The sequence below is a fragment of the Cyrtonyx montezumae genome, unplaced genomic scaffold (assembly GCF_038088225.1).
Source record: "Cyrtonyx montezumae isolate F1298 unplaced genomic scaffold, pur_monq_1.0 scaffold_23, whole genome shotgun sequence".
In the NCBI taxonomy this organism is placed as follows: domain Eukaryota; kingdom Metazoa; phylum Chordata; class Aves; order Galliformes; family Odontophoridae; genus Cyrtonyx; species Cyrtonyx montezumae.
Window position 1 is genome coordinate 6526754 of NW_027071970.1, and position 22861 is coordinate 6549614.

At 42.0% G+C, this 22861-nt stretch overlaps 1 protein-coding gene across 2 annotated transcripts in view; it reads left to right on the top strand.

Annotated features, from left to right (window-relative positions):
* ZDHHC8 (zinc finger DHHC-type palmitoyltransferase 8) overlaps positions 1–22861 on the top strand; it is an 81533-nt gene that overhangs the window by 49173 nt on the left and 9499 nt on the right. For both annotated transcript variants that reach the window (XM_065739055.1, XM_065739056.1), the window contains exons 2-5: positions 12182–12303; positions 16517–16674; positions 19346–19518; positions 20167–20269. In XM_065739055.1, the coding sequence (XP_065595127.1) occupies positions 12182–12303; positions 16517–16674; positions 19346–19518; positions 20167–20269 (556 nt within the window). The remainder of the gene's footprint in view (positions 1–12181; positions 12304–16516; positions 16675–19345; positions 19519–20166; positions 20270–22861) is intronic.

Below are 22861 nucleotides of genomic sequence, written 5' to 3' on the forward strand. Positions count from 1 at the left end.
CAAGTTAGTTTATAAAAGGAGATGGCAGTTGATCAAGATCAAGTTGAAGACGTGTACTCATCCTTCCGGACACAGTGACTGCAAGAGGATGTGCTTTGCACTGAATTGTGTAAGAAAAATTGCAGGGTTTTTTTTTTTTTCCTAGAAGGATGGTGATTGATTGAGACAGTGTGCAGCTGTGACTGGATGAGCATCCCAGTGTTCTCTGCCACTATGCAGGAATCTGATCATAGGTATGAGGACTTGTGTGGAAGAAAAATATCAGCAAGCAACCATGTTTGTTCATCTTTGTTCAAGGCAGTGCAGGCAGTATAGCAGTTTGGTCTCGGTGTAAGAACGGATGGTTCTGCTTGGCAGGGTAAGGTATGTGAAATTCCAGAACCTGCTGCTTGGGGGATTATTACTTATATTGAAACTTCAGATATACTCTCATCTATCTACAATCTGTACCATACACTATGAATTTTGTGCTCTTTAAGGTCACTGCTGCTAAAGATAAATGATAGAACTTTACAGTGTATGGAGAAAGATAAGTGTGCCCTCAGGGCAATGTTTCCTTAGATTAAGATTTGTTTGTGAGTTGGAATAGTTATACTGGTATCTTCACCTTAGAGGTACAGATTTGTGCGTGCTGTTTTCAGTCGAAGTTGCGTTTTATCAGCTTTTTACTGTCAGTAGATGGGGTAAGCAATGATCAGTTAATCTAAAGTATGAATAATGTGTCGGCTAAAACATCAAGAGCCATTGTATGGAACAGCCTGATGCTGGTGCTGTTTTGTCAAGGCTGGATTCCCTTGAAAGCCATTTCAGGTTGCTGTCTTGGCTTGCAGTTGGCTTTAATACCCATTTTTCAGGAGTTGCTTCTGTCGTTATTTTCTGCTAAAGATCCATCTGCAGGGAAACTGTGCTATGGTTGATACTCTTGAGAAAAGATTACAGGAACTCAAGAGTGAAGTGGACAAGTGCATCTCATACACTGTGATGCCTTGGTTGTGTGTCACTTTTCAAACTGACACCGTGTGGCAGCTCCCAAGGAAGCAGCCTTGTTGTATGTCTCAAGGATTGAAATGTAAAGCCACCAGTTCTCCCCACCTGCCTCAGAGGCCTAACAGACCTGGGAGGGGTGGGACCAGATATGGTTGTGCATTTATGTAAATATAAAGTATTGAATAGAGATTGCAGAAAGAAACTGCTTGCAAACAGCTGTCTTTGCAAATACAGTATTCATAGCAGAGTTAAAATGCCTTATTGTTTAGAGTATTACTTGCCTTGGGCATTGGCTTAAATGGTCACATTGGCTTAGACAGTTGCGTTGGCTGAAAAGAATTCCCTCACTGCCTTTTCCACACAAGAGAAAATTAAGCAGGTAACAGCAACAACTGGTTGTTCTGATCCGGCCCTGATGTATGTTCCAAACACCTTCGGTGTCCAGCTCACTTCTTTTTCATGGCTGCAGTGTTTCACACCTGCTTTACCATCACTGCCACTTATGCCCCATGGGGGTTCGTCCTCAGCTTGCTTTCTGGGCCAAAGGGAATGATTTTAAAAGATTCCTGTTGGACAGCATGTACGTTCTCCATGCATGGGGAATGTTTCTTATGCATCAGTAGTATGCAGAGTTAATAGGCAGCTCTGCTGAAGGAGGAAAATTCAAAGCAAAAGTTAGATGAATTACACAAGGAAGTCTTCTTGATATCCAAGAGCCCAAAATCTTGCTTAACGCATTTACTGGGTTTCTGAACAGAATTTGCCAGCTGTCCCAGAGCGGGGACCCAAGCCATTCAGCTCTGTTGGGAGTTTTAGGGGAGTTAGGGGAGATTGTGAGGAACCTTCCAAAGAGCAGAAGGTGAGCAGCAGTTTACTGGAATGGTTGCTATCTGTGATTGATATGAAAATACTTGCATGTATTTGGCTGAATAGGTGAATGGATCTGTGCTGCAGATACAGAAAGGTTCTTTCAGCTCTGAAGACAGCGTAGCCGTGATAACTGACTGCCAAAAATGTACAGAAACTGAAAATGGAGGGAAGGTACAGTGCTGTTTCTTTGCCTTTCACTGAATACACAGAGAATGCCATCATTATTGAAAGAAAGGAGAAAAAAAAAAGAAGTAAAATATGCCTTTACTATTTAATTGGGGAAAAAAAGTGCTCATTGAAAAATACAGAAATTTCTGAAACTCAGAATTCGCCAGAGAAATAATGAGCAAATAAGTGTCATTCCTGATAAACCCTTCAGATCCAGACGCAGCTCTCATCTTGCCTGTTTGCCTGTGCCAGTTTTTGTGCAGTCATGCTGCGGCTGCAACGGATGTGAGGGCAGATGCACCTCTGTGTGATAACGTCTGCACACACTGCATTACAGGTATCTCCCAACACAAAAGCAAATGACCGACAGTAATTAAACAGTGTTCTGTTGCTTTGTTCAGCCAGCAAATTCACTGCATTCGAACACTTGAACAAGAAATGTCCTTGTCAGACAGAGGTTGGAGAACAAATCTTGTTTCTCTCTGCTTGCAAACCAGTGTGGCTCAGTCACTGATTCCTCAGTGCTTGGAGTAGGTGGTGCTAGGGGGTCAGGCTGGTTTGGGACCACTAGCACAACCACAGTGGGATGGTATCACTGCATGGTGTGCCTTTGTGGGAGAACTGTGATCACTTACTCTGCTGCCCGAGTCACCCTTAATCCTTAGGAACCCTTAATCCAAAACGAATGCTGTAAATCATCCCGTGTGGACCCGGCGAAGTCAACCGAGCTGAAGACAGATGGGAAATTACAGCAATTTGCAGGAGAGATGTTTCAGAGTGGTTCTGCCTTTCGTGATCTGTGCTCAGGGTGGGGGGCTGAGCTTTCGCTGTATTGCAGGCTGCTTAGAGCTGTGTGCTGTGCTCCTGGAAGCGTGTGTGCGTGCTGGGGTGGGGGAAACGCCCATCACCAGTCCTCTAGCCTCTCACTGTGGGCTTTCTTCTGTTTGAAGGGAGCTGAGCACTGGAAGTGCTTTTCTTTGTCACTGTTTGTGCTGTTGTAAATGAGCAACATGAGATGATACGTAATCTGAAGAACTCAATGCCTGCATGTTTGTGAAGGCGTGTTTGGAATTGAGTCGAACGTGCAGAGAACAAAATCCTGGTGGAAAGCAGATCTGTTCTTCCTGAGTTGCTGCTCGGCCCTCCCCGTGTCACCAGCACAGCCATGGCCTGCAGAGATGGGTGATGCCAGGCACCCCAGCAGGTCCAGCCTGCGGGCTGCAGGCAGCCTGCTCCCTGCACAGGCCTGGGGCTGTTTCTGGAGCTGTTGTAATGCTCTTCATTCACATGAACCCCATGTTGTGCTGGCACGAATGGTGAAGTTCATGGCGGGCTTTTGCTCTATTGACATCTGTTGTTCAGAGTGGGAATACTTGCATTTTCTCTTCAGCTGTGTGCGCTGTATCTTTAGGATAACCATCTCATTATCTCAAGCCTTTTTTTTTTTTCCATGACATTCACAAAAAGTCCTTGAGAAAGGAAAGCCATGGTTACATGAATTTGAGAGGAGCAGGAAACGCTGAAGGAGGTGCTGCATATCAATTACCAAAGACCACAAGCAGATGTACTTCCTCATCTGGTACAATCTGGCACTTCTGCTTTTCTTTTCAGTAACCTTTTGAAGGAGGGCTGTTTGCATTTGGTGAGTTTTGCAATTCAGAAATACTAACAAGTCTTAAGTGTCTTTTAACTCAGCGAAGATGATGGCTTCTGTTCATGGCTGGAAGGGACACTTTCAGACCACAGCAGCTCGGTGGCTCTGGGGTGGGAGACAAGGCAGTGAGACCTGCTTCATGCTTTAAAGAGGCAGTTCAGGGTTAAAGTGCCTGTGTGGGCAGCACTCCGTTTTGAGGAGAAAAAGGAAGAATCCAAACTATTTCAAAAGTCTAAGTAAGTACTGTGAAATGTAAACAGATGTCCCTGTGGCTGCTCTCCTGTGATCTGCAGCTTGATGCTTCCCCTGGTCTGTATGGTGTACTCCGCTGCTGAAGAGGAATGTCAAACTATCCCAGAGCTGTGGGCATTCTCTGGTATAAGCTAGAACCACTTTGCTTGGGGCATGTGTTTTTCAGGAAATACTGGAAGGAGGGAGGAAGAGGAGGAGGAATTAGGGGTTAATTCAGAACAGCCCAAACAGTTCATTATTTCCATTCTGCTGTGTTAGCTGTTTAGCAAGAAGTAAATGTTCGTATTTTCCTGAAGAGTTAAATGATGTATCCTACTCTTTAAATTAAATCAAGGGGGAAAAAAAATACACCAACAAAAAACAAGTGGATGAACTTGAACAAAGTTCAGGAACAAGGGGTTTTTTATAAAGTACACATACAAATGCTATTGCTATTGGAAGTGGTGGAAGAACTCCACAGACACAACATCATCTGATAATTCAGATCTGTATCCAAACCTTTTGCTTAACAGTTTGGCCTGGAAATTTCTCAACAGTTAAATCATAAGATGCTTGACGCTTCTCATTCTGGTCCCAGCTGGGAATCTGGAAAGTATAATGCTTAAGCTGAGTATTCAATTTGATTCTTGGAAATAGGAACAAGTTTTATCTTTTCTTTTCCTTTTTTTTTTTTTTCTTTTTCCTCAATTGGTCTGTCTGCAGCATACTGTTAGCAGATGGTGACACATATGCCATTTACATACTTTTCTATTTTGGTACAGGAGCTGCTAATTGTCCTATTTTGGCTCAGGAGTATATTAAGTGACACTAATGCATCTCAGGTAATTGTAATCCTGACTTGTGTTGCTGAATGATGGCAACGTAGTTGGAACATTTTTAGTGCATTCAGGTCACCTCTTCTGATAATTCTGTGCTTCTTTGGGATAAACATTCCCCCAGATCACAAACACAAAGGCTTTTAGTGAAAACTGAAGTATTACCAGGGAAAATGACAGAACAGCTACCCAGTGTCCACTGCAGCGTGTGACAGTGTGTTCCTCTGTCACTGGAGATGATGGAGCTTAGGATAGAGAAAATAATGCGCAAATTATTTTCTCATCTGTGGCTGCTGCTGAAATTCCCTACATCGGTGCACTTCAAAATGCATTGTCAAGAAACAAATCTGTATTCCAGGCTGAATCCCATTCCCCTGTCTTTGTAATCAAGATTATATCTTTTAGGATGTTTTTCAAGCCAAGTAATTTTGTTTCCTGTCAACCTGAATTGAATACCTGTGCACCAAACCAAATATTGGAAGACTCCCTTTATGTCTTTCTCATGCTGCCAGAAGCATTTAGGCCTCAGATGCTGCTGCTGTGTTTCATCATTTAGAATAAAAAAAGACAGTTAATATGACAAATACTATGTATGTTAGTTTTTTATTGCTCCTCCAAAGCATTTCTGTCTTTGCCAGGTGCTGTAATAAGGTTTTACCTGCAGGAGAAGCTGCCAGAAGCCTGCCCTAATGCTGTTAGGTGAGCAGGGGCCTTGCTGCATGCGTGGACAGGGGAAGCTCCAGGCTCAGGCTCAGCTTGTGCTGCTGAAACTGGAAATCTGTAATCTAAACTAAGGGACACAGTTGTGTAATAATTTGTGAAGGCTCTGCTTCTACCTCAGTGGCTCTTTGGTTGCTGTTGCAAAAGTGCCTGGGAGCAGCTGTGAACCTCCTGCATCCAGTAACAGTTGCACTGGGGACTTCTGCTACACAGAGAAGCTTATTTTGCTGCTCAGCTTCTTAATCTGCTGCAGGATAATGGGAGGGAGAAACGAAGAAATAGAGCCTGAAAGATATTGTGACTTCTTGGGAGACTCAGAGAAGGGGAGCAGCTCTCTTAAAGAGAAGGCAGACCTCTAATAGAGAGGTGCAGACAAAGGCTGTTCAGACACTGCTGCTCCCTTCCCAAAACTAGAAAGTGGAATAAAGTTGATGATATTACTGGGAAAGGGTAAAGATAACAAGAACAGCTGATATATCATGTTTCTTCATCTTGGTGAATACAGATGGAAGAATGCATTTAATTTTGTAACTGTTCCACTGCAGTGAGCAGTGTTGCTTTGTTTCTTTACTGGTATTGAACCCTCGGTTTCAGCTTTAACCTCTGAGGTTTTTTTTTGTTTTAACACAGATCTGTTGCTTTCAGTATATTCCTGTATGTTTGCTTGCTGGCTTGTGTGTCCCATCACCCTCTGCTGGAAGGAGCAAGGATTTTTCTTCATGCCCCCAGGCAGCCTGAGTCTGCAGATGGAAGGAGCTGTGTACTGGTATGAAAGCGGCCCAGTTCTGCCCTGCTGTTACTGGCATCCATTTGGCAGGAAAAAAAAATAAGTGGTGTATGGAGGTTTGGTCTATAAAATGCTGCTTAGTTTCAGGACAGTGCATGGCCAGGCAAGATGGTGAGCACGGGGTCTGTGATAGCAGGGTGCTGAACTGGATGACTTGTCCTGTTCTGTTTTGTTACCTTGACCACCGTTGTTAGGTCTGTGGATTTGAGGATTAAAGGTGTTGCCAAAATAGACTGACTCACTGATGGTTCTGCTCTGATGTCCTGCCTGGAAAGGTGGCTGGTACCAGCTGCTGGCCTGGGAAGGAGTAAATCACCCCAAAGCAGGTAGCCACAGGGAGCTTCCTTCCCCACAATAGTTTCTTTTCTAGGCTAAAACATAGAAGTTGTCTTTAATTTTTATTTTATTAAATCTCTGCTCAGGTAATTTTTTTCTTGAATTCTTCATTTCTTAAGGCCACTTTATACCAACCATGTAAATACTGTTTTTCAGTGTAGTGAGAATAAAGTGTATAAATGTCGTGCTCCCAGTTCATGTTTCCATAAAAGTGCTTTGGGAAGGCATCCCAGAGAGAAGTTACCGATGAGGTTCTATGAGAGACTTTTGTTTTATTGTTACTTGTCTGTTCCTGTATTTGATATATGAGAATGTTTACACTCTTTACCCTATCTTCTTTATCTTTTCGCTGTAGAGATACCTCTATGTCTTTGGTTTTGTTCACCTCTTCTGTAGAATATGAAGTCTCTAATCTTTCTAGTTCATACAGGGAAACCTTTCAATACCTGCTGTAATTCTGCCATGTGTGTCTAGAAATTTTCAGATGAGATCTCAGAATAGGACTGGCTTCCTTCCCTGCACAAGCAAGCTGTTGTACAGATAAAAGAGCTTGCACTGCAGCTCTGAAACATGTTACTCAGGCCACGGGCAGGTATTGTTTCCAGATTTCAATGGCAATACATGATCCAGACAAGTCTGCAAGAACCTCTGGTCTAAATTAGCTGCAGATTTCCTGAACAGCTCTCTCAAGTCATGAAAGAAATGTAACTGCCTCACAGGATTCTCCTTTCCCTCCTTTGTACAAGGCTCTTTAATAGATTCAGCATTGCACAGAGCAGCTTTGTGCTGTAAAGTCGCTTTGGATGTGTAGCTTATTAGAACATGTCCATCCAGCTGGCTGCTAGGTCCATCTGCCTCCACTGTAGGCCTGGGATGACTGGATAGCTTCCGGACTTGAAGATGGTGGTGGTTTAGTTGTCCCTGTGGTCATGTCACTCAGTGTTGGTTATTGGTATTGTTCCTATTCCATAATTCTCCCTCAGCAGTTCACATGATATTAGTGGCCTTTCTTAGATATTTAGAGACATTCAAGAAGGGAGGAAAGGAACACACTTAAGAGCTTTCAACCTTTTGTGGAAAAGCTATATTTTATTCTGGGAGTGATATATAGCCCAGATAAGACTTTTCACCAAAAGCCATTATATCTCAGGTTGAATTCTTAATTGATTTAGCTCCTCTGATCTGTACTTTGCCAGACACGAACCACTCACCTTTGGACCAAGTCCAGGGTGTAATGGAAAGTTCACTGAAACCTCATCAGCTTTTGTTAAACCTGAGTGAATTTCAGCCCAGCACATTTCTTGTGAATAATTAAACACAGTTAAGCAGGTGATGGATTTGAACCTCTGGCTCCAGTGTTCAGCTATATTTCACGAGGAATGGGCTCATGAAATTCACTGGCTTTTTTATGGGTCTTCTTCTGGCCTCCTGTGATGGATAACTGCATCTGGCAACCTAGGGTGAATGTTTTTCCATCTCCCATGCATTACCAGCATGAGCTGCTCCATGTGGCACTCCTCTCTCATCAGTTTCTGTTTCTCAGTGGTAAATTCTGCAGTATTTATTTCTCCTCTTCCTTTTTTTATGTAACATTTGGAGTTATTATCCTTTACTTTAATATCATTTTCTATCAGTACAACTGCTGTAGTCACAGTGAGGGTGTAGTGCTATGGCAACAGTATTAGCTGTGATCTTGCCAATGAGTAAGACGCAGTGCGAAATCATATGATTTATCAAAATCTGCTGTGGCAGAACTGAGAAATGACCTGGTGGCCTGAGCCTTCCTCTGCTTTCCCAGGACCTGCCAATCTCTTTCATGTCGGTTATGACACTCATATGCATTCTCTCCTGACAGTCTCTAGTGATGCCTCTTTATGTAAACCTGACCTGGAGAGGTATCAAGCAAGAGCAGGCAGCTACAGACATAAAAACACAGAAAGTTCTCAGTGACATTGATACCAGCGCTTAGACAGATATTTGCTTGTTGTCTGCTCATACCTAATTAGTTTCCACTTCTTCTTGCATGTGCTGAATCAGTAAGTTCATATTACCGTTGTAACTACCTAATAGTACAAGAAGATGATCTGAGTTAAAAGGTGCTTTATTTTTCATGCTATAAGCCCACGCCTTGTGATTTGAGTGGACATAGTTTTGTTGCGTACCAGCATACTGAAGTCAGTATCAGATGCTGCTGAGTGATTAAATGAGCAGTCCTTGGAGTCTTCTTATTAAGTGTGAGTAAGTATTCCAAGTTTGGATGTCTGTACTTTTGAGGTTCCCATGTCTTCCTCATCCCCTGTGCAGGCAGATCTTACCATCTCTCTGCTATGAAGAGGAGCTGCACATTCTGCTTCGTGTCTCTGGCTGCTCAGGAGGACCCTGGAAGCCCTGTGTGCACAAATATCTGTATAAAACAGACTGTTGCCTCATCCCCTGTGTGAGTCATGGACGTCCTCACACAGTGAGCCTTACACTGGGCTCATAGGATGCCAAGCAGGGCTGGCGTCTTTGCTGTACGAGGCACATTTTGAGGTTTGCAAAATCAGATGTGATCCCTTCTCTCTCATGCATTAGGAAGATGAGCTGTTGGTAGTTGGTGTCTCATTTGCAAAAGGCTGAACCAGGGTGGGGAGGAGAAGCAGATGGATTTCCATCCCTCTGCAAGGCAGTGTCAGTGTCAAGGCTGAAACCCAGTTCTTGAAATCCCAAGCTCCATCCTCTGTGTCCTAACACTTCTCTGAGCATTAGTAGTTGCTCAGCTGTTGTAATGAAAAAATACCCAAACCATAATTTGCAGCGGGATTCAAGAAAAATGTCCCATTCAGTTACTTAATTGTAGGTGAACTGTAATTGTAACACACAGATATGTCCTGCTCCAGAGCACCAAGCAAAAGAGCAGAAAGAATTATTTGTTGTTTAATTTAGCAGAGTAAGGCAGTTGATGATGCATGAGTTGGTCGGACACCCAGCAAGTTTTGTGATCTTATTTGTTAATCTTTTTAACTTTCTGTTTTATTAGAATAGAGTTTCAAGAGTAAATAGGATAAATGAGATTAAGTCTGTCACCCTGAATTACTCTCCTCTGAGTTATGAGCAGATTCACTCTGTCGAAGAAGTATAATTATGAGGAAAAAGCTGCCTGTGTAATTGTGTGCTTCATTCAGAAGAATTTGAGATCTGTAATTATCTGCAACGTGCCAGGGCAGCGCGTGCTGGCTCTTCATTTCTGCAGCAAACAAAAACATGGAAGGTTCCTCTCCTGTGTGCTTACATAAGTAGCACAGAGCAGCGTGGCTCGTGCCCCCACAGATCGCAGTATTGTCCATCAGGGCTCCTGGTTCCATTGAAGGGTCTAAATTAACTTAGAATGATGATGCAGTTCCTTTGAGGAGAGCTAACGTGGTTACCCGGAGTTGTTTTTCCCTCAAAAATGAGGTGCATACACTCAGTGAGGGGACTGCACACTGCTCTTGGCTCTTTAGTTGGCTCTGTAAAGTTTTTGGCACCCTCTGTGCTGTGTGGTCCCATGATGAGATGCATTGATGACACAAAAACATAGCCTCTTGAAACCTTGGATGTGCCAGCCACACAAAGAAAGCTTTGAATCCATGCGATGTTTATCTGAATTCATAACAGCTTCTGTTAAGAAACGCCTATGAAAGGTTCATCGAGATTTGTCCCAGAGATGAGTGTTGTTGCTGCTGGAAGCAGCTCTCCAGGAGGGAGGAAGTATTCAACGTAAGCTCACTGTAGGGCTGGCTGCATGTTCCTGCAGCTTCCTTCTCGGGGCAGAGTACAGAAGTTCAGGATCCATTTTGGATGGGTTAGTGGCAGAACCAGCCTGCCGGACTTGGACTTCAATTTCTGTTGCTTTTGGCTAAATCTGTGTGCATTAGAGAAGAGAGATAGGGAGGATGTGTCATGTTTTTTGAGTCCTGTTAGTGGTTTGATTTTCAGACCGTTTTACAGTTATGAGTCAGGACTTGATCTCACATCTGTTTTTATCAGTCAGCCCAGTTTACAAATAAGGCCTCTTCTGACCCATCTAACATTTGAGGCAGTATCTAATACTACATAAACACTGTGGGAAAGAAAAGTGGAAGGATGGGGCACAGACCTTCTGGCTAGTACATACAGTGACTCACTCTATCCTTTGTTTCAGCTTCCATGAAGTATTTTCAGACATACTATTTACCCATTAAATGAGCTGTTTAGTTTAGCTTATGGCTCAAATTTTTTGTAGTATTTTGATGCAAAGGAGATAACAAATGAGAACATTAACTCCTCCTTACATTAATCATCTGAGGGAGTCTCATGTAATCTTTCTGTGAATTAGCAGCTGTCTTTAAGAAAAAATGTCTTCCTGCCTGCTCACAAAGAAATGGAAGAAAATGCAGTGTCCTTCTAGTGCTGGCCACAAGAGCACACGTGTTCAACAGTGTCCCTTCAAGGTCAGTAACACCATTCTCAGCTGTTCAAAACAGTGCATCAGTAGCACAAGCAGCACGAATTAGATCTGGGAGAAGGTTGGGTGTGCATTGTTTTTTTTTTGCTCTCTGCAGGCTTCAGCCTGGCAGACAGCCTGATTCGGCTGTAGATGAAACTTGGGCAAAATGTGATCCAGAATGCGTGGGTTCATGCTTGGTTTGTGCATGCAGTAGCAAGGTGCTGCTGCTGACTGGCTGAGCAGTTTGCTGGGGTGCCTGCTGGCAGGGCAGGTGGCAACTGAAAGAGTAATAAGTTTAGTGCAATGCTTCGAGGTGAGCTTTAGAGAGGCTGTAAATGGATGAGTGGGTAAATGCTGCACTTTATTGAATTGACTATCTGTCTTGGTCCTGCTCTCCTCTGCAATGGGAAATAATCTCTGCAGCTAGAGCATCTGTCCTGTAACTAACAGGCATTTGTCCACGCTCTTTCCAAAGTCCCCTTGTTTATTTCCTTGTCCTTTTGTCCCCTCCAGTTACATGTGCTGCATCTTTCAGCATTTTGGAACAGTACTCACTTGGCAGCTGCCATTCACTTTCTTTTCAGCATTCCCAGATGCTGTAGCCACCTGCAGAGCTCATGCCCTGAACAAATTTCTGCTGGGGAGAGGTTTTGCAGTGTTGGATTTGGCTGTTTTAGACTTGAAAACCATTTGGGAATGTGCTGTGGGAGGTGAATGTCCTTCACAGTGTACCTGCTGTGTTGATCAAGGATGTAAGAATCTTGTTCTGCTTTCTGCCAGAGAGAGCTGAGCACCAGCTGTAACAAGGCAGTATACTCAGCAAACAGAAGTGCAACAATAGAATGCAGCTTTTATGCAGAGAAGCAAAGTGCCAGGTTGCAAATAAAGCAATAGGATCACAAATCCACGTGAGCAGCTGGTATTTTCTGTGCTGTGTGTCTTTACAAAGGGTGGCTGCAGTGTACTGTAAAACTGCAGTGTACTGTGAAACTGGCAGTTGACATTTCTGATGTTAAATTGTGAATTCAGCCTTGCTGAATGGTTGGTGGAGAGCAGATGCAACTACTTTTATGACATTGGTGAATGGGAAGAAACTGCTTGATACAGCCTAAAGAGCCCTCACCTATAACTTTTCTCCTCCACAGGTGCCCCTGGCTGACAAAAGCCATCTCCCCAGCCATCCCGGTGTACAATGGGCTCGTGTTCTTGTTTGTGCTGGCAAACTTCAGCATGGCAACTTTCATGGACCCTGGAGTTTTTCCACGAGGTAACAGAAAATGGGACTGGTGGGTGCCCCGCCCTCCCCCCTCCTTATTATTCTGATTATCTTTCTTGTAGACTTTAATTTGTTCATGAATTATCTTTTACCCTCAGCTGGCAGTAGATATGATTTAGTAGTGAAGAGCTTCTGAGCTGGGCAGTGTCGGTTGCCCTTGCACTTGCTGGGGCTGGCAGTTGAGGGTACAGAGCTGCACAGAATCATTCTCCTTTGTGCAGCTCTCCTCACTGATGTGATTCCAGTTGCCATCCCCTGTGTCATGCTGGCACTTTGGATTTAAGTTGCTCTCTTCACAGTAGAAAGTTGAACGTGGTGGAAGGGAGAGGCTGAACTGTCTGAAACGTCTTAATCATAGCCTACTTTCCTTCCAAAAAGCTTTAAAACAAATGCGTAAGCATTGAGTGCTAGAAAGGGTAATGATTAAGTCTTGCTTTAGAGCATCTAAAATGCATACATTTCAAAGATATCCCTGCTTAAGTTAGCATAGATACACAGCTGATTAAATAGGATAAAGATCATTCTGCTCATGGCTCACTTCATAGGAACGATGGTGGAGCTCTCTCTTTTAACACAATCTAATGAGAGAATTATCACCTCGTTTTATCTGTCTTCCAGTAATTATTCACATGCAGTTTGCATCAGAGACTGCTCTAGTCAGTCTTGCTGAACCGATGGATCTGTGCTCTTTGCAATGTGTTCCTGCCCACCTCTATTCTGTGAATATAAAAGCTGTTTTGAATTGCCATCGCACCTGACAAGAACAAGGTACCTGTCCTGCCAGCTTCCCTGAATAGCGAGTGCCAGATTTCTCCAGGTAGTGGGGCATAATGATGAGCATCTGTCTGCCCTTCACTCCAGCTGAGCCTTTTGAACCCCTGAGCAAGTACTGCAGCACTTCAGTTAAGGAAATAATTGTGTGCAGAGGCAGTATTCAGTCATTTTTGCAGAATGATGTGCATAAAGGTACAAATGCATGCTGGTGAGATTATCAAAAGAGGTGAGCACATAGAGCTTTTATCTAGTTTCCTACATTTTCCTATTCCTCCCTCTCATCAGAGATAACCATGCTTTGAATATGCTGTGAGTGTGAGGTTATTGATGGCATCCATGCTCTTTGCCTTCAGTAGGAGGGGAGCTGTCACAATGTTGTTCAGTTTTGAACATCTCACTTTGGGAATTTAATATGTTTGTGCAGTGTGGTTTCCTCAAAGAAAGGCTTGCTGATGGACGCTTGCAGCCCTGAGTGTGATCAGGATGGAGCATTCTGTAAATTCATGCCTTCCTTTAAACTTCTTCAACTTCCTCTTGCCAGCAAGCTCTTTAGTTTGGACTTTGCATTTAAAGGAGAAAAGGATATGGAGATCAAATGGAAACTTTGAAACATTCATAGCATCATTAAGGTTGGGAAAGACTGCTAAGACCATCAGTTAATTCTCATCAATTTCTTTCCATTCACTCAAAGGAATCAGGAGCAAAGCAAAGAGGAGTGTCCCATAGCTCACCTTGCCTTTCTGTTCACTTGTGACCATAGGCTTATGTCTCTGTGCCGTGCGTGTATTTGGTATGGAAGAGATTGGGAGTGGGGAAAATGCAAGAAGAGATAGGAGTCATACTTTGAGAAAGTGAGGGGGTAAAAGTGTAGATGTGTGAAGGAAGCAATCTGATAAGGAAAAGATGGAGAAGACTATAAATACCAGTGCTGGGAGGAAAGGGGAGCAGATGTTACTTCAGATCACAGTGCACGCTAAAAAAGCTATCACCACCCCACGCCACCCACAGAGCTGCAACCCAACGAGTTCAAAACCTGTAGGAGTGATTTAAAATGATATAAAATGGGTCTCTTTGGTTTCTGCTGTTGAAATTACAGATTTAATCTTCTTCATTTTCGAGCTTTTTAGCACATTTCTGATAGTTACAAATTTACTTTAAAAACAAAACAACAGAAAGGCAAAAAACAGAAACGGAGTCTTAAGAAAGCTCAGAGTTTCTTTAAGGAAACTGCCAAAAATCATGCAATGTTATAAACCAGGAGATTTGGTTGTCATGTGCCAGCAAATAATATTGAGAGAATCTGAGTGGTAAGGTACCACCTCTAACAATGTTTTCGTGTGCTCCGATCACCTACAGTTGGTGATAAGGATTTTTCTGTATCATATCAGCTTACAGGTTCTGTGACATGGGGGAAGTAAACCCACCTTATTCTTGTATTATTGAACAGGGCCTGAATTAACTTCCCAAATCTGTTGCTCATTTATTGATTCTTTTTTTTCATTTCTGTCTCTCTGAATGATCCTGGTATGAATCAGGACTTGCTCTGTGCAAGTGAGCTGCCAGTAATACACTAAAATGAATGAGAAAAAAGGGAAGTGTTAAGTCACTGAAACTGACAAATCTAATTTACAATCTGAATTGAGTTCACCAATGTTTGTTGCTGGCTAATTATAAACACCAACTACAAGCTGACTTCCAGTATTTTTTAATGTGAATATTTGATAGATACTCTTCAATTGTCTGTCAATTCTGCCAGACAAATGTGTTTATGCAAGCATATACCAGTGTATGTAAGTATATACAACACTGACTTTTTGACTGCATAGTCAGTATTTTTACAAGAGCTTAAATGGTTTGGCCGCTCCAGTGTCTTACTGTCCTATGCCCACAATGTATTGTACAGCATGGACTAATTTGAAGTGTTGAAGGACCCCAAAGATTGTATTAATAGAAATGCCCTAAGGGATTTAGAGTCTGGCTCCCACTGACTGTCACTGATCATGTATGAAGGAAAACTGTAGGGAGTGGTGCCAGTACAGCAGTCTGCTTCCATGCACAAACATTAATCCAGAGAATATTCTTGCAAGGTAAATATTGTAGCTGAGCCAGATCCCAGACTCATCTAAGTGAAGGGAAAAGCTCCTTCTGAAGTCAGTGGAAATTAGATCATTTTAGTAGGACCAACACATGTAGAGAAGATTTAATATAGAATAACATGACAGTTATTGATGCCCCACTGGGATAATATCATCAATTTCCACCTAATTTGGAGTCTGTCAATGCCAGCTGCACTGCACTGTTTAACCAGGTGTTAAGTAGATGTTAACTACTTACATATTCTCTATCAAAAGGAAACAAATAAAGATTACAGGAATCTAGAACAAAAGACGAGTTTTTGTGTGCACCATTCTCATTCTTTCCTTTTCTTCCCGAGGTACATTTGTCCATTCTAGACTGGCTTTTATTTTTTGCATTTTTTTTAAATGGCCTTTTTATTTTAAACAGGGCAGCACCTGGTTGAGAAAAAAAGCCATCCACCCACGGGGTTGTCATTAGTGAGATGATTCTGCCATACTGTCCTCCCCATCTTACTAATGGCAAAGAGAGGCTAAACAACTTACCCCAGTGTCCCAGAGTAAGAAAATCAGAATATAGGACTTGCTGACTTCCAGTCCCATGCTCAAATCACTAGATTATACTGCCTTTTAGAGAAGTGAGATCATCCCAGTTACATACTGCTCTTAAAGTAAGAATATTCAGGATATGCTATGGAAAAGTGAACAGGAGATATGCTATAAGGAAGCAGACACTGGTGCCAGGGCTCATAGCAAGCACACAAATTGCTTCTCACTATGCCATCAAGTTCCCAGGAGCAAAGGACTTTGGGATGGTGGTGGGCTGGCACTGAAGTGCTGGACAAATTATCACAAGGTCATCTGGCTTGATTTGGGGGTTTGAGCTAACAAAACCTTATTTTAATTTCTCTTAATGTAATTTCTTGTGGTTTGTGTGCTGGTAGGCTAGCACTGATTTCATCTGAAATGCATGCAGCAGAATGTATCGCAACAGGGGCTTGGATGATTTTTTTATTTCCATCTCCTTTTTGACTCTAGTCTGCATCTCACCCCATCTGTTCTGTCTGTAACTGCTGGCTAAGATAAGACTCAAACACTTCTCTTTGTCCAGGCTCTGGACTGGCTGCCTGGTGTTCCCAAGGGAGTGTTGCCTCAGGTTCAGAAACAAGTTCAGATCACTGCTGTGTTCTGCAGCCAGGACAACCTGTTCTGACAGTCCATCACTTCCACTGCTCTCTTTCTTTGACAAGCCCAAGAGCACATGCAGTGCCCCTGTATCCAAGGCACGGACTGGGTTAGATATTTTATCATTACCCTCTGTTATTTCCAATAACTTTTAGTTTTGCATTGAGCAGCAGATGAAGATGAAGATAAAGACGATGACTTCCGAGCTCCGCTCTACAAGAACGTGGAGATTAAAGGAATCCAAGTACGGATGAAATGGTGTGCCACCTGCCACTTCTACCGTCCTCCACGCTGCTCTCACTGCAGTGTCTGTGACAACTGTGTTGAGGTAACAGTGCTGCTGATTGTATTGGCTTTGGCCCAGTGATGGAGATGCATGTACCATAGGAAATGTGCAATTGGATCCTTCCCCCAGTGTGTCAATTCTTGGAAGTTCTCAGCTCTAACCTTGGTGATGGCCTTCTGCTGATTAGTACCATTTGAATCACAGCCTTCTGTTATGATGCATATTACATATGCAATATTGTTTGATTCCAGCTTTGTTGCCGATGATAATTAGGGTGAAAAGTTTATAATCCTGGCTATGTCTTCCTGGAAGTAGCTAAGGGATCACGAATATAAAAAAAGGTGGATGGGAGAGTTTATGGACAGTTCAAGAGAGCAGGAAATCCCAGATGAACTATTCTCGCTTATGTGTTTGTCCACTAATGTAGGCACCAGTTTGTTTGAAATTAAGTGAGGGGATGCGTGGAAATCCAAATCAGAATTCTGTATGTAGCTCTCCACTCAGTGGAAGGGCTCTCCATTTACGTCAACACCTCAGCTTAGAGCATGAACTCAGTCATGCTTCTAATGTTAGTCCCTCTGAATTATGGGCTTTCATATTTCTTAATAACCCTGAGGTCTTAGTAAAGCACACAGGATATTTAAAAATAACCCCCAAACATTAAAGCATGCTTTTGGGCTACAGACATCTCCTAAAATTCTGAGTACAGAGTGCTGTATCCACAGTACTTGTGTTGCCTGGGGGGAGTTTTTATTGCTAAGCTAAAAATTCCACTTGTTAAGGATCATTTCTGATTGCAAGGTCTTTTTTTTTTTTCCAAAATAGAAAGAGGATTTTTTTTTCAATGTGTCTAAAATATATTCATCTGTGCCATTAAAATGAAAGGAATTGCTAATCAGAAAGCAAAAAATACTGGTATCAGCTAGAATGCTGTGTACACCCTCTTTGTCCTAATCCTCCTTGCCAAAAACAAGGGAATAGTCCCAAAGAAAGCAGCACAGTTGCTTGTGTGGGAAAGGCTGACAGGGTTTATCTTGTTGTCAGTCATTTTCTCCTTCAGAAGGAAATCCTTAGGGAGGATGCTGGATCTCAGAAGATGGAGAGTAAGGAGCTACTGAAGTCCCTGGGTGGAGGAGAATAGCCACAATTATTCATTCATTATCACACAGTTTCGTTAGACTGCTGTGTATTATTAAATAGAGCTGGATTTTTTGGAGAAAATCTGAGTCATATATTCCTAGTTTTAAAACCAATGTTTTCACTATTTCTAGATTCCAAGGATTGTTTAGATGATGGTCAGTTCTCAATTATCCCATGGAATTTCTTTCTTCTCTTCTCCCCAGTGGCTTAGCATGAAAATTCATTTTTGAGAAATGAAGTTTTCTCAGAAAAAGGTTGCCCAAAACTCAGTGGTATAAACACTTGTGATTTCATGCTGCCATAGGGCCTCCAGGGGAGGCAGATCTGCAGCAGAAATGAAAGTGGGAGAGAATCCAAAAGTAACCCAAATAAACCAGCAGAACGCAAGGTGACTGACTGCCCTCTTCTCAAGGGGGTTTACTGATAGTCAGCTCAGTGCTTCTTACTGTTCTGGTGGGCAAGAATGAAACTCTGCTCATATAATTAAATAACGATTGCTGTGAAGAAATGTAGGGAGAGAGCATTAATAACTTATGAATCAATAAACAGTGATCTTAAACAGCATACTTTATCGATTCTTGTATGCTTATTTCTATTCACCTGTCCATTCTACAAAAGCTTGAAGACAGTGATGAGTGGCTCTGCTGGCTTTTCAGTGTGGGACCCATTCAGAGTTGGAATTCACTTCTTTGCTCTTTCAGTCTAGAATGTGCTATGAAAGTTCTTAGCCTGAATATAACACTTCTGGGCCAGTTTGGTAAAAAATAACCTAACAACAAAAAATGACAACGCTTGCAGAAATAAAATCAGTTGAAACCCGAAGCCTGCTGTGACCAGATGGACTAAAAAATAGATCCATGACAAAACTGGAAAGATCTTTTTCTTTACTGAAGTGTTCACAGTGGGCATTTATATAGTTTCATAATTTGTAGATATTTTAGGCAGTGTACAACCAGATTCCCATCACAGACATGTGCTATGTCAGCATTTCAAGCATAGCCTGAAATGATCTTTATTAAATCACCTCTGGCATTTTCTGATGTGCTTTGAGAAAACAAATCAATTTCTTCTATTTAGTAAAGTTTTGGTAAATACATTGGGCAGAACTTACAAATATAACAATTTGTGGGGACCTGCTTGGTAGAAAAGTATTTTTCTTGGGGCTCACTATTTAAAGTTCAGCTACATATAAATACAGAAACATGGGGGAAAGAAATCTACGGCTAATACTGCATCTTCAGAATATTATAGGCTGTGATAGCTTCATTGTAATTGACTCCTTACGTGATCGATGATTAAAAGAAATCAGTGCATCAGCTGCCAGCAGATAAATAGCCTGTTTTATGTTGCAGTGTGTTCTCTTAACTCTGTAAACTCTCAAATACTTCTTCATTCATATATAAAGAAACCATTTGGTGCTAAGAAGGGCTTTATAAAGAGAACTGCCTGGTTTGTAAAGCCTCAGAACTAGCTTGATGTGATTTTACATGACAGTGGTCAGATTTATCTCTAAGAAAAGCTATTTCCTTTCACTGTTTGGATGTTGTTCCCTGTCTCTCCCTTTCTTTACAAGGATTTTGACCATCACTGCCCATGGGTCAACAATTGCATAGGACGGAGGAACTATCGCTATTTTTTTCTCTTCTTGCTGTCCTTAAGTACGCACATGGTTGGAGTATTCACCTTTGGCCTGATTTTCGTATTGAACCACATGGAAAAGCTGGGAGCAGCTCACACCACCATCACGTATCCTTCTTGGTCTTCGGAGACACAAGGTGGCCTAGAGGAAAATATGAAAGAGTGGATATGAATTCCTAGAACTGGTGCAGGTTTACTCCTCTGCTGATTCCCATTGCTCCTCCCCTGTAAATGCTTAGGACAGGTTTTCCTCCTTACTCATCTGAACTTTGGTTGCCCCCAAAACTGTGCCTGGTCTTTTGTCTATCTCAGTCATTGCTAAGGCACACAGCAGAAATATACAGTGCCTTCTTGAATTTTACTTCCAGTTTGGTGTGACTCTACACTGTTGAGTATTTTTTTCTGTATTTAAATGTATGATACAGCAGTGTTTGCCCTGGAGGTATTTCATCTTCATGGCAGTGTAATACACTAACCCCTGGCTCTGAGGATTGCTACTCCCTTTGATAGTTTAGTGCAGAACAGTCTTTACAAGATGGTTGGAGTCAGGATCAGTGAGTTCACTTTATTTTTGGACAATCTCAATGATAAGGACTGTTGCTAGGAATAGATGGACTTAAGGTAGAATTTAATTAGCCTAACTGATGATGAGGAATATGCTCCGTATTTCCAGATTTTTTCTCCTTTTCCTTTCTTCATTCTTCATAGTTTAATTTTCCCTTCTCTCACTTCAGTTTCTTTAACTCCTGGGTACAGAATGGCTGTCATGTGTGTGGCTGGGTTATTCTTTATTCCAGTCATTGGTCTCACTGGTTTCCATATTGTTCTAGTGGCACGAGGACGCACAACCAATGAGCAGGTAAGAAGCAGTCTTTTCTCTGTGTTTGTAGCTAAGATGTTGATTTGGAAAGAAAAGTCAGCAAGTCAGCCTGGACAAATTAAAAAACTAACGCTCTTCTTGAGGGTTTTGTTAGAGTCTAGGAAGATTGCCTCATTTTGCATTTTCTTTTTTTTTTTTCTTGAATGTACTACAAGCACAGATGTCCCCCTTCTCCTAACCACAAAAACTTATTTACCATTTAAAATCTACTCATGTCCTTGAAATAGTACTGTCAGCTCCAGAAGTTCAAACCTTATGAGTCAGACTGAACAAATCATGAGAGTGAACAAAAGAAAGAAAGAAAAGATTAAATCAAGTCTTTGCCCTATCTCCTGATATTTTGAACTCCCCCAGCCAACCCACATGCTCTTAATAAGGTCTGAGCTAGCTTTGTCTCTCTCTCTTTGTCTCCTTTGTTCTCATGTGCATATGCACACACACACACACACACACACACACACACACACACACACACAGACTATTGGACCTAACTTGTTTTTCTTTACCAAACCAAGTGCTGACACAGCATCTTGTGCCAAAAAACCTGTAAAACTTTAGTTTCCTTGAGGTTACTCACATATGTACAATGTTCAGACCCTGTGTGGGGTCTGCATATATACATGCACACATACACTGATGGCATGAAACAGCTGATAGACATCTAGTCACTGGATCAATAGCATGCCTCTGCCATTTGTAAGGGGTGGCTCAGCTGGAGCATGCAGCTTGCCAGTAAGCTGTCTGAAGCTAGGTCTTTGTAAACTGGGATGAGATTGTCTCCTATCCTGCAAGAGACAATAAAACCATGCATAAAATCCATGAATAGTATGAGAAGTTAACATAGGCAAAGAATCTGAAGTCATCCTGACTCATTGCCTAACATGGCCTTTGAACAAAGCAGGCTTACTTACTGTAGCTGAAAATCCTTAAATGCTTTGCTGTGCCTATCTTAGTCTTGCTGGGAGTCAGCTGGTCTTAATTTTAAAATTGATTTTGGCCAAGTATTAAGTTTAATAGTGCTAACAATAGTAACATGAAACCCAAGGCATTTTAGTCTCTTAGCAGAAATCATGTTCTGTCTGAGTCTTGTTTCTGTGCAGGGGTTAAAATTGTCCACAAAAAATTGAGGCTGAGGAAGAAGGAGAACATTTTTAAACAATCAGAAAACAAACAAAAATCTTATTCTGTTTTTGGCTACATTGACATTCAGATAAATTGAGAATTTTGCATTTAACCTGACTGAAATAACTGTTGAAAAAGACATCCTAGGTTGGTTTAGTTTCTTGAGCTACCAAACCACTTGAGATTAACTTGTCTTTCCATGCTACTTTCTGAAAATGAAATGCAATAATGTCTCAATTTGTGTGTAGTCCTATGTACTGCATAGCTGTAACCAGAGGATGGGCATTCCCAGTCTTCAGGTACCACTCTTATCTAAGTAATTAGGACAACAGACCAGCACTGATAGATAAGAGATCTGCTTTTTAAAATGTCCCCTTTTCTCCTGTAGTCTTAGTATTGATTTTCTTTTCTGACACTATTTGTTATCTGCAGTCAAGTTTCCAGCTGCAATACGCTCAGCACACTTGTCCCCTTTTCCCATGACATTTTTGTAGGCCAGTGGTGCAGACGTGTGGTGTTTTACTGTACACTCTTGGGGTTTGTTCATTCCAGAGCTCATAGGTTTTGGGCATTCATAGAAGGCAGATTGTGATTTAGGAGTGCATGGTGGCTTAATGCAGATGCTTGTGAGCTTTCTGAGTGCCTCTGAAAGTATTTTATGGAACCAAAATAACCAACATCTGCTCATAGCCTGGTATTTTTAGTTCCTGGATGGAGTAAATAAATACCTTTCCTTCTGAGACTGCTTTCAATCTGTATCTCAGACTGTGTTGGTTGCTCTGAAAGTAATGCCTCCTATTTATTTCCATGGAAATTGCAACAGGTACAAACTGCATGATAACATCATTTGCTCTACCAAATTCTTAGCTCCAAATCTCCTTTTGAACACAATCACTAAGATTAGCTATGCGTTTTTGCCTGCAATGGACAAGAGCCATCATACTGCACTCATAAAAGTCTGCACTAATGGAGGTGACCCACTGTTGCTGTCACCACTGCTGAAGTTCACCACCCACTCCTTACTGTACTCATGTCCACTGTTGGGTCTCCATCAATATTCAGTAAGCACTGATGAATGTCAGTGTGTGCCATTTTTTCTGCATGGAGGAGTTCAGTGATGCACCTTTGCTCCACGCACACTCTCACGTCAGGTGCCATTCTGTCAGAGTGCCCCTCTGCTGCCATCTGTCACACAGCAACAAAACATAGTGGGATATTGGTGGGAAGGTTCAACCTCTGCTGCCATATCACCAACATTCACCTCTGATGTCATTGGCCGACATTGTAAAATAGGAGGCGTTACTTTCAGAGCAGCCCTTCTTCTTTGGAAACCAAATGGCTGTAATTAGCAATGTGATTTGTGAGTTAGGGAAATGTTATTTTCATGTTGTGTTTGAGAAGCTGGAAAGAGAGATATGAAGTGCTTTGCCAGTATCTGGCAGCTTTTTA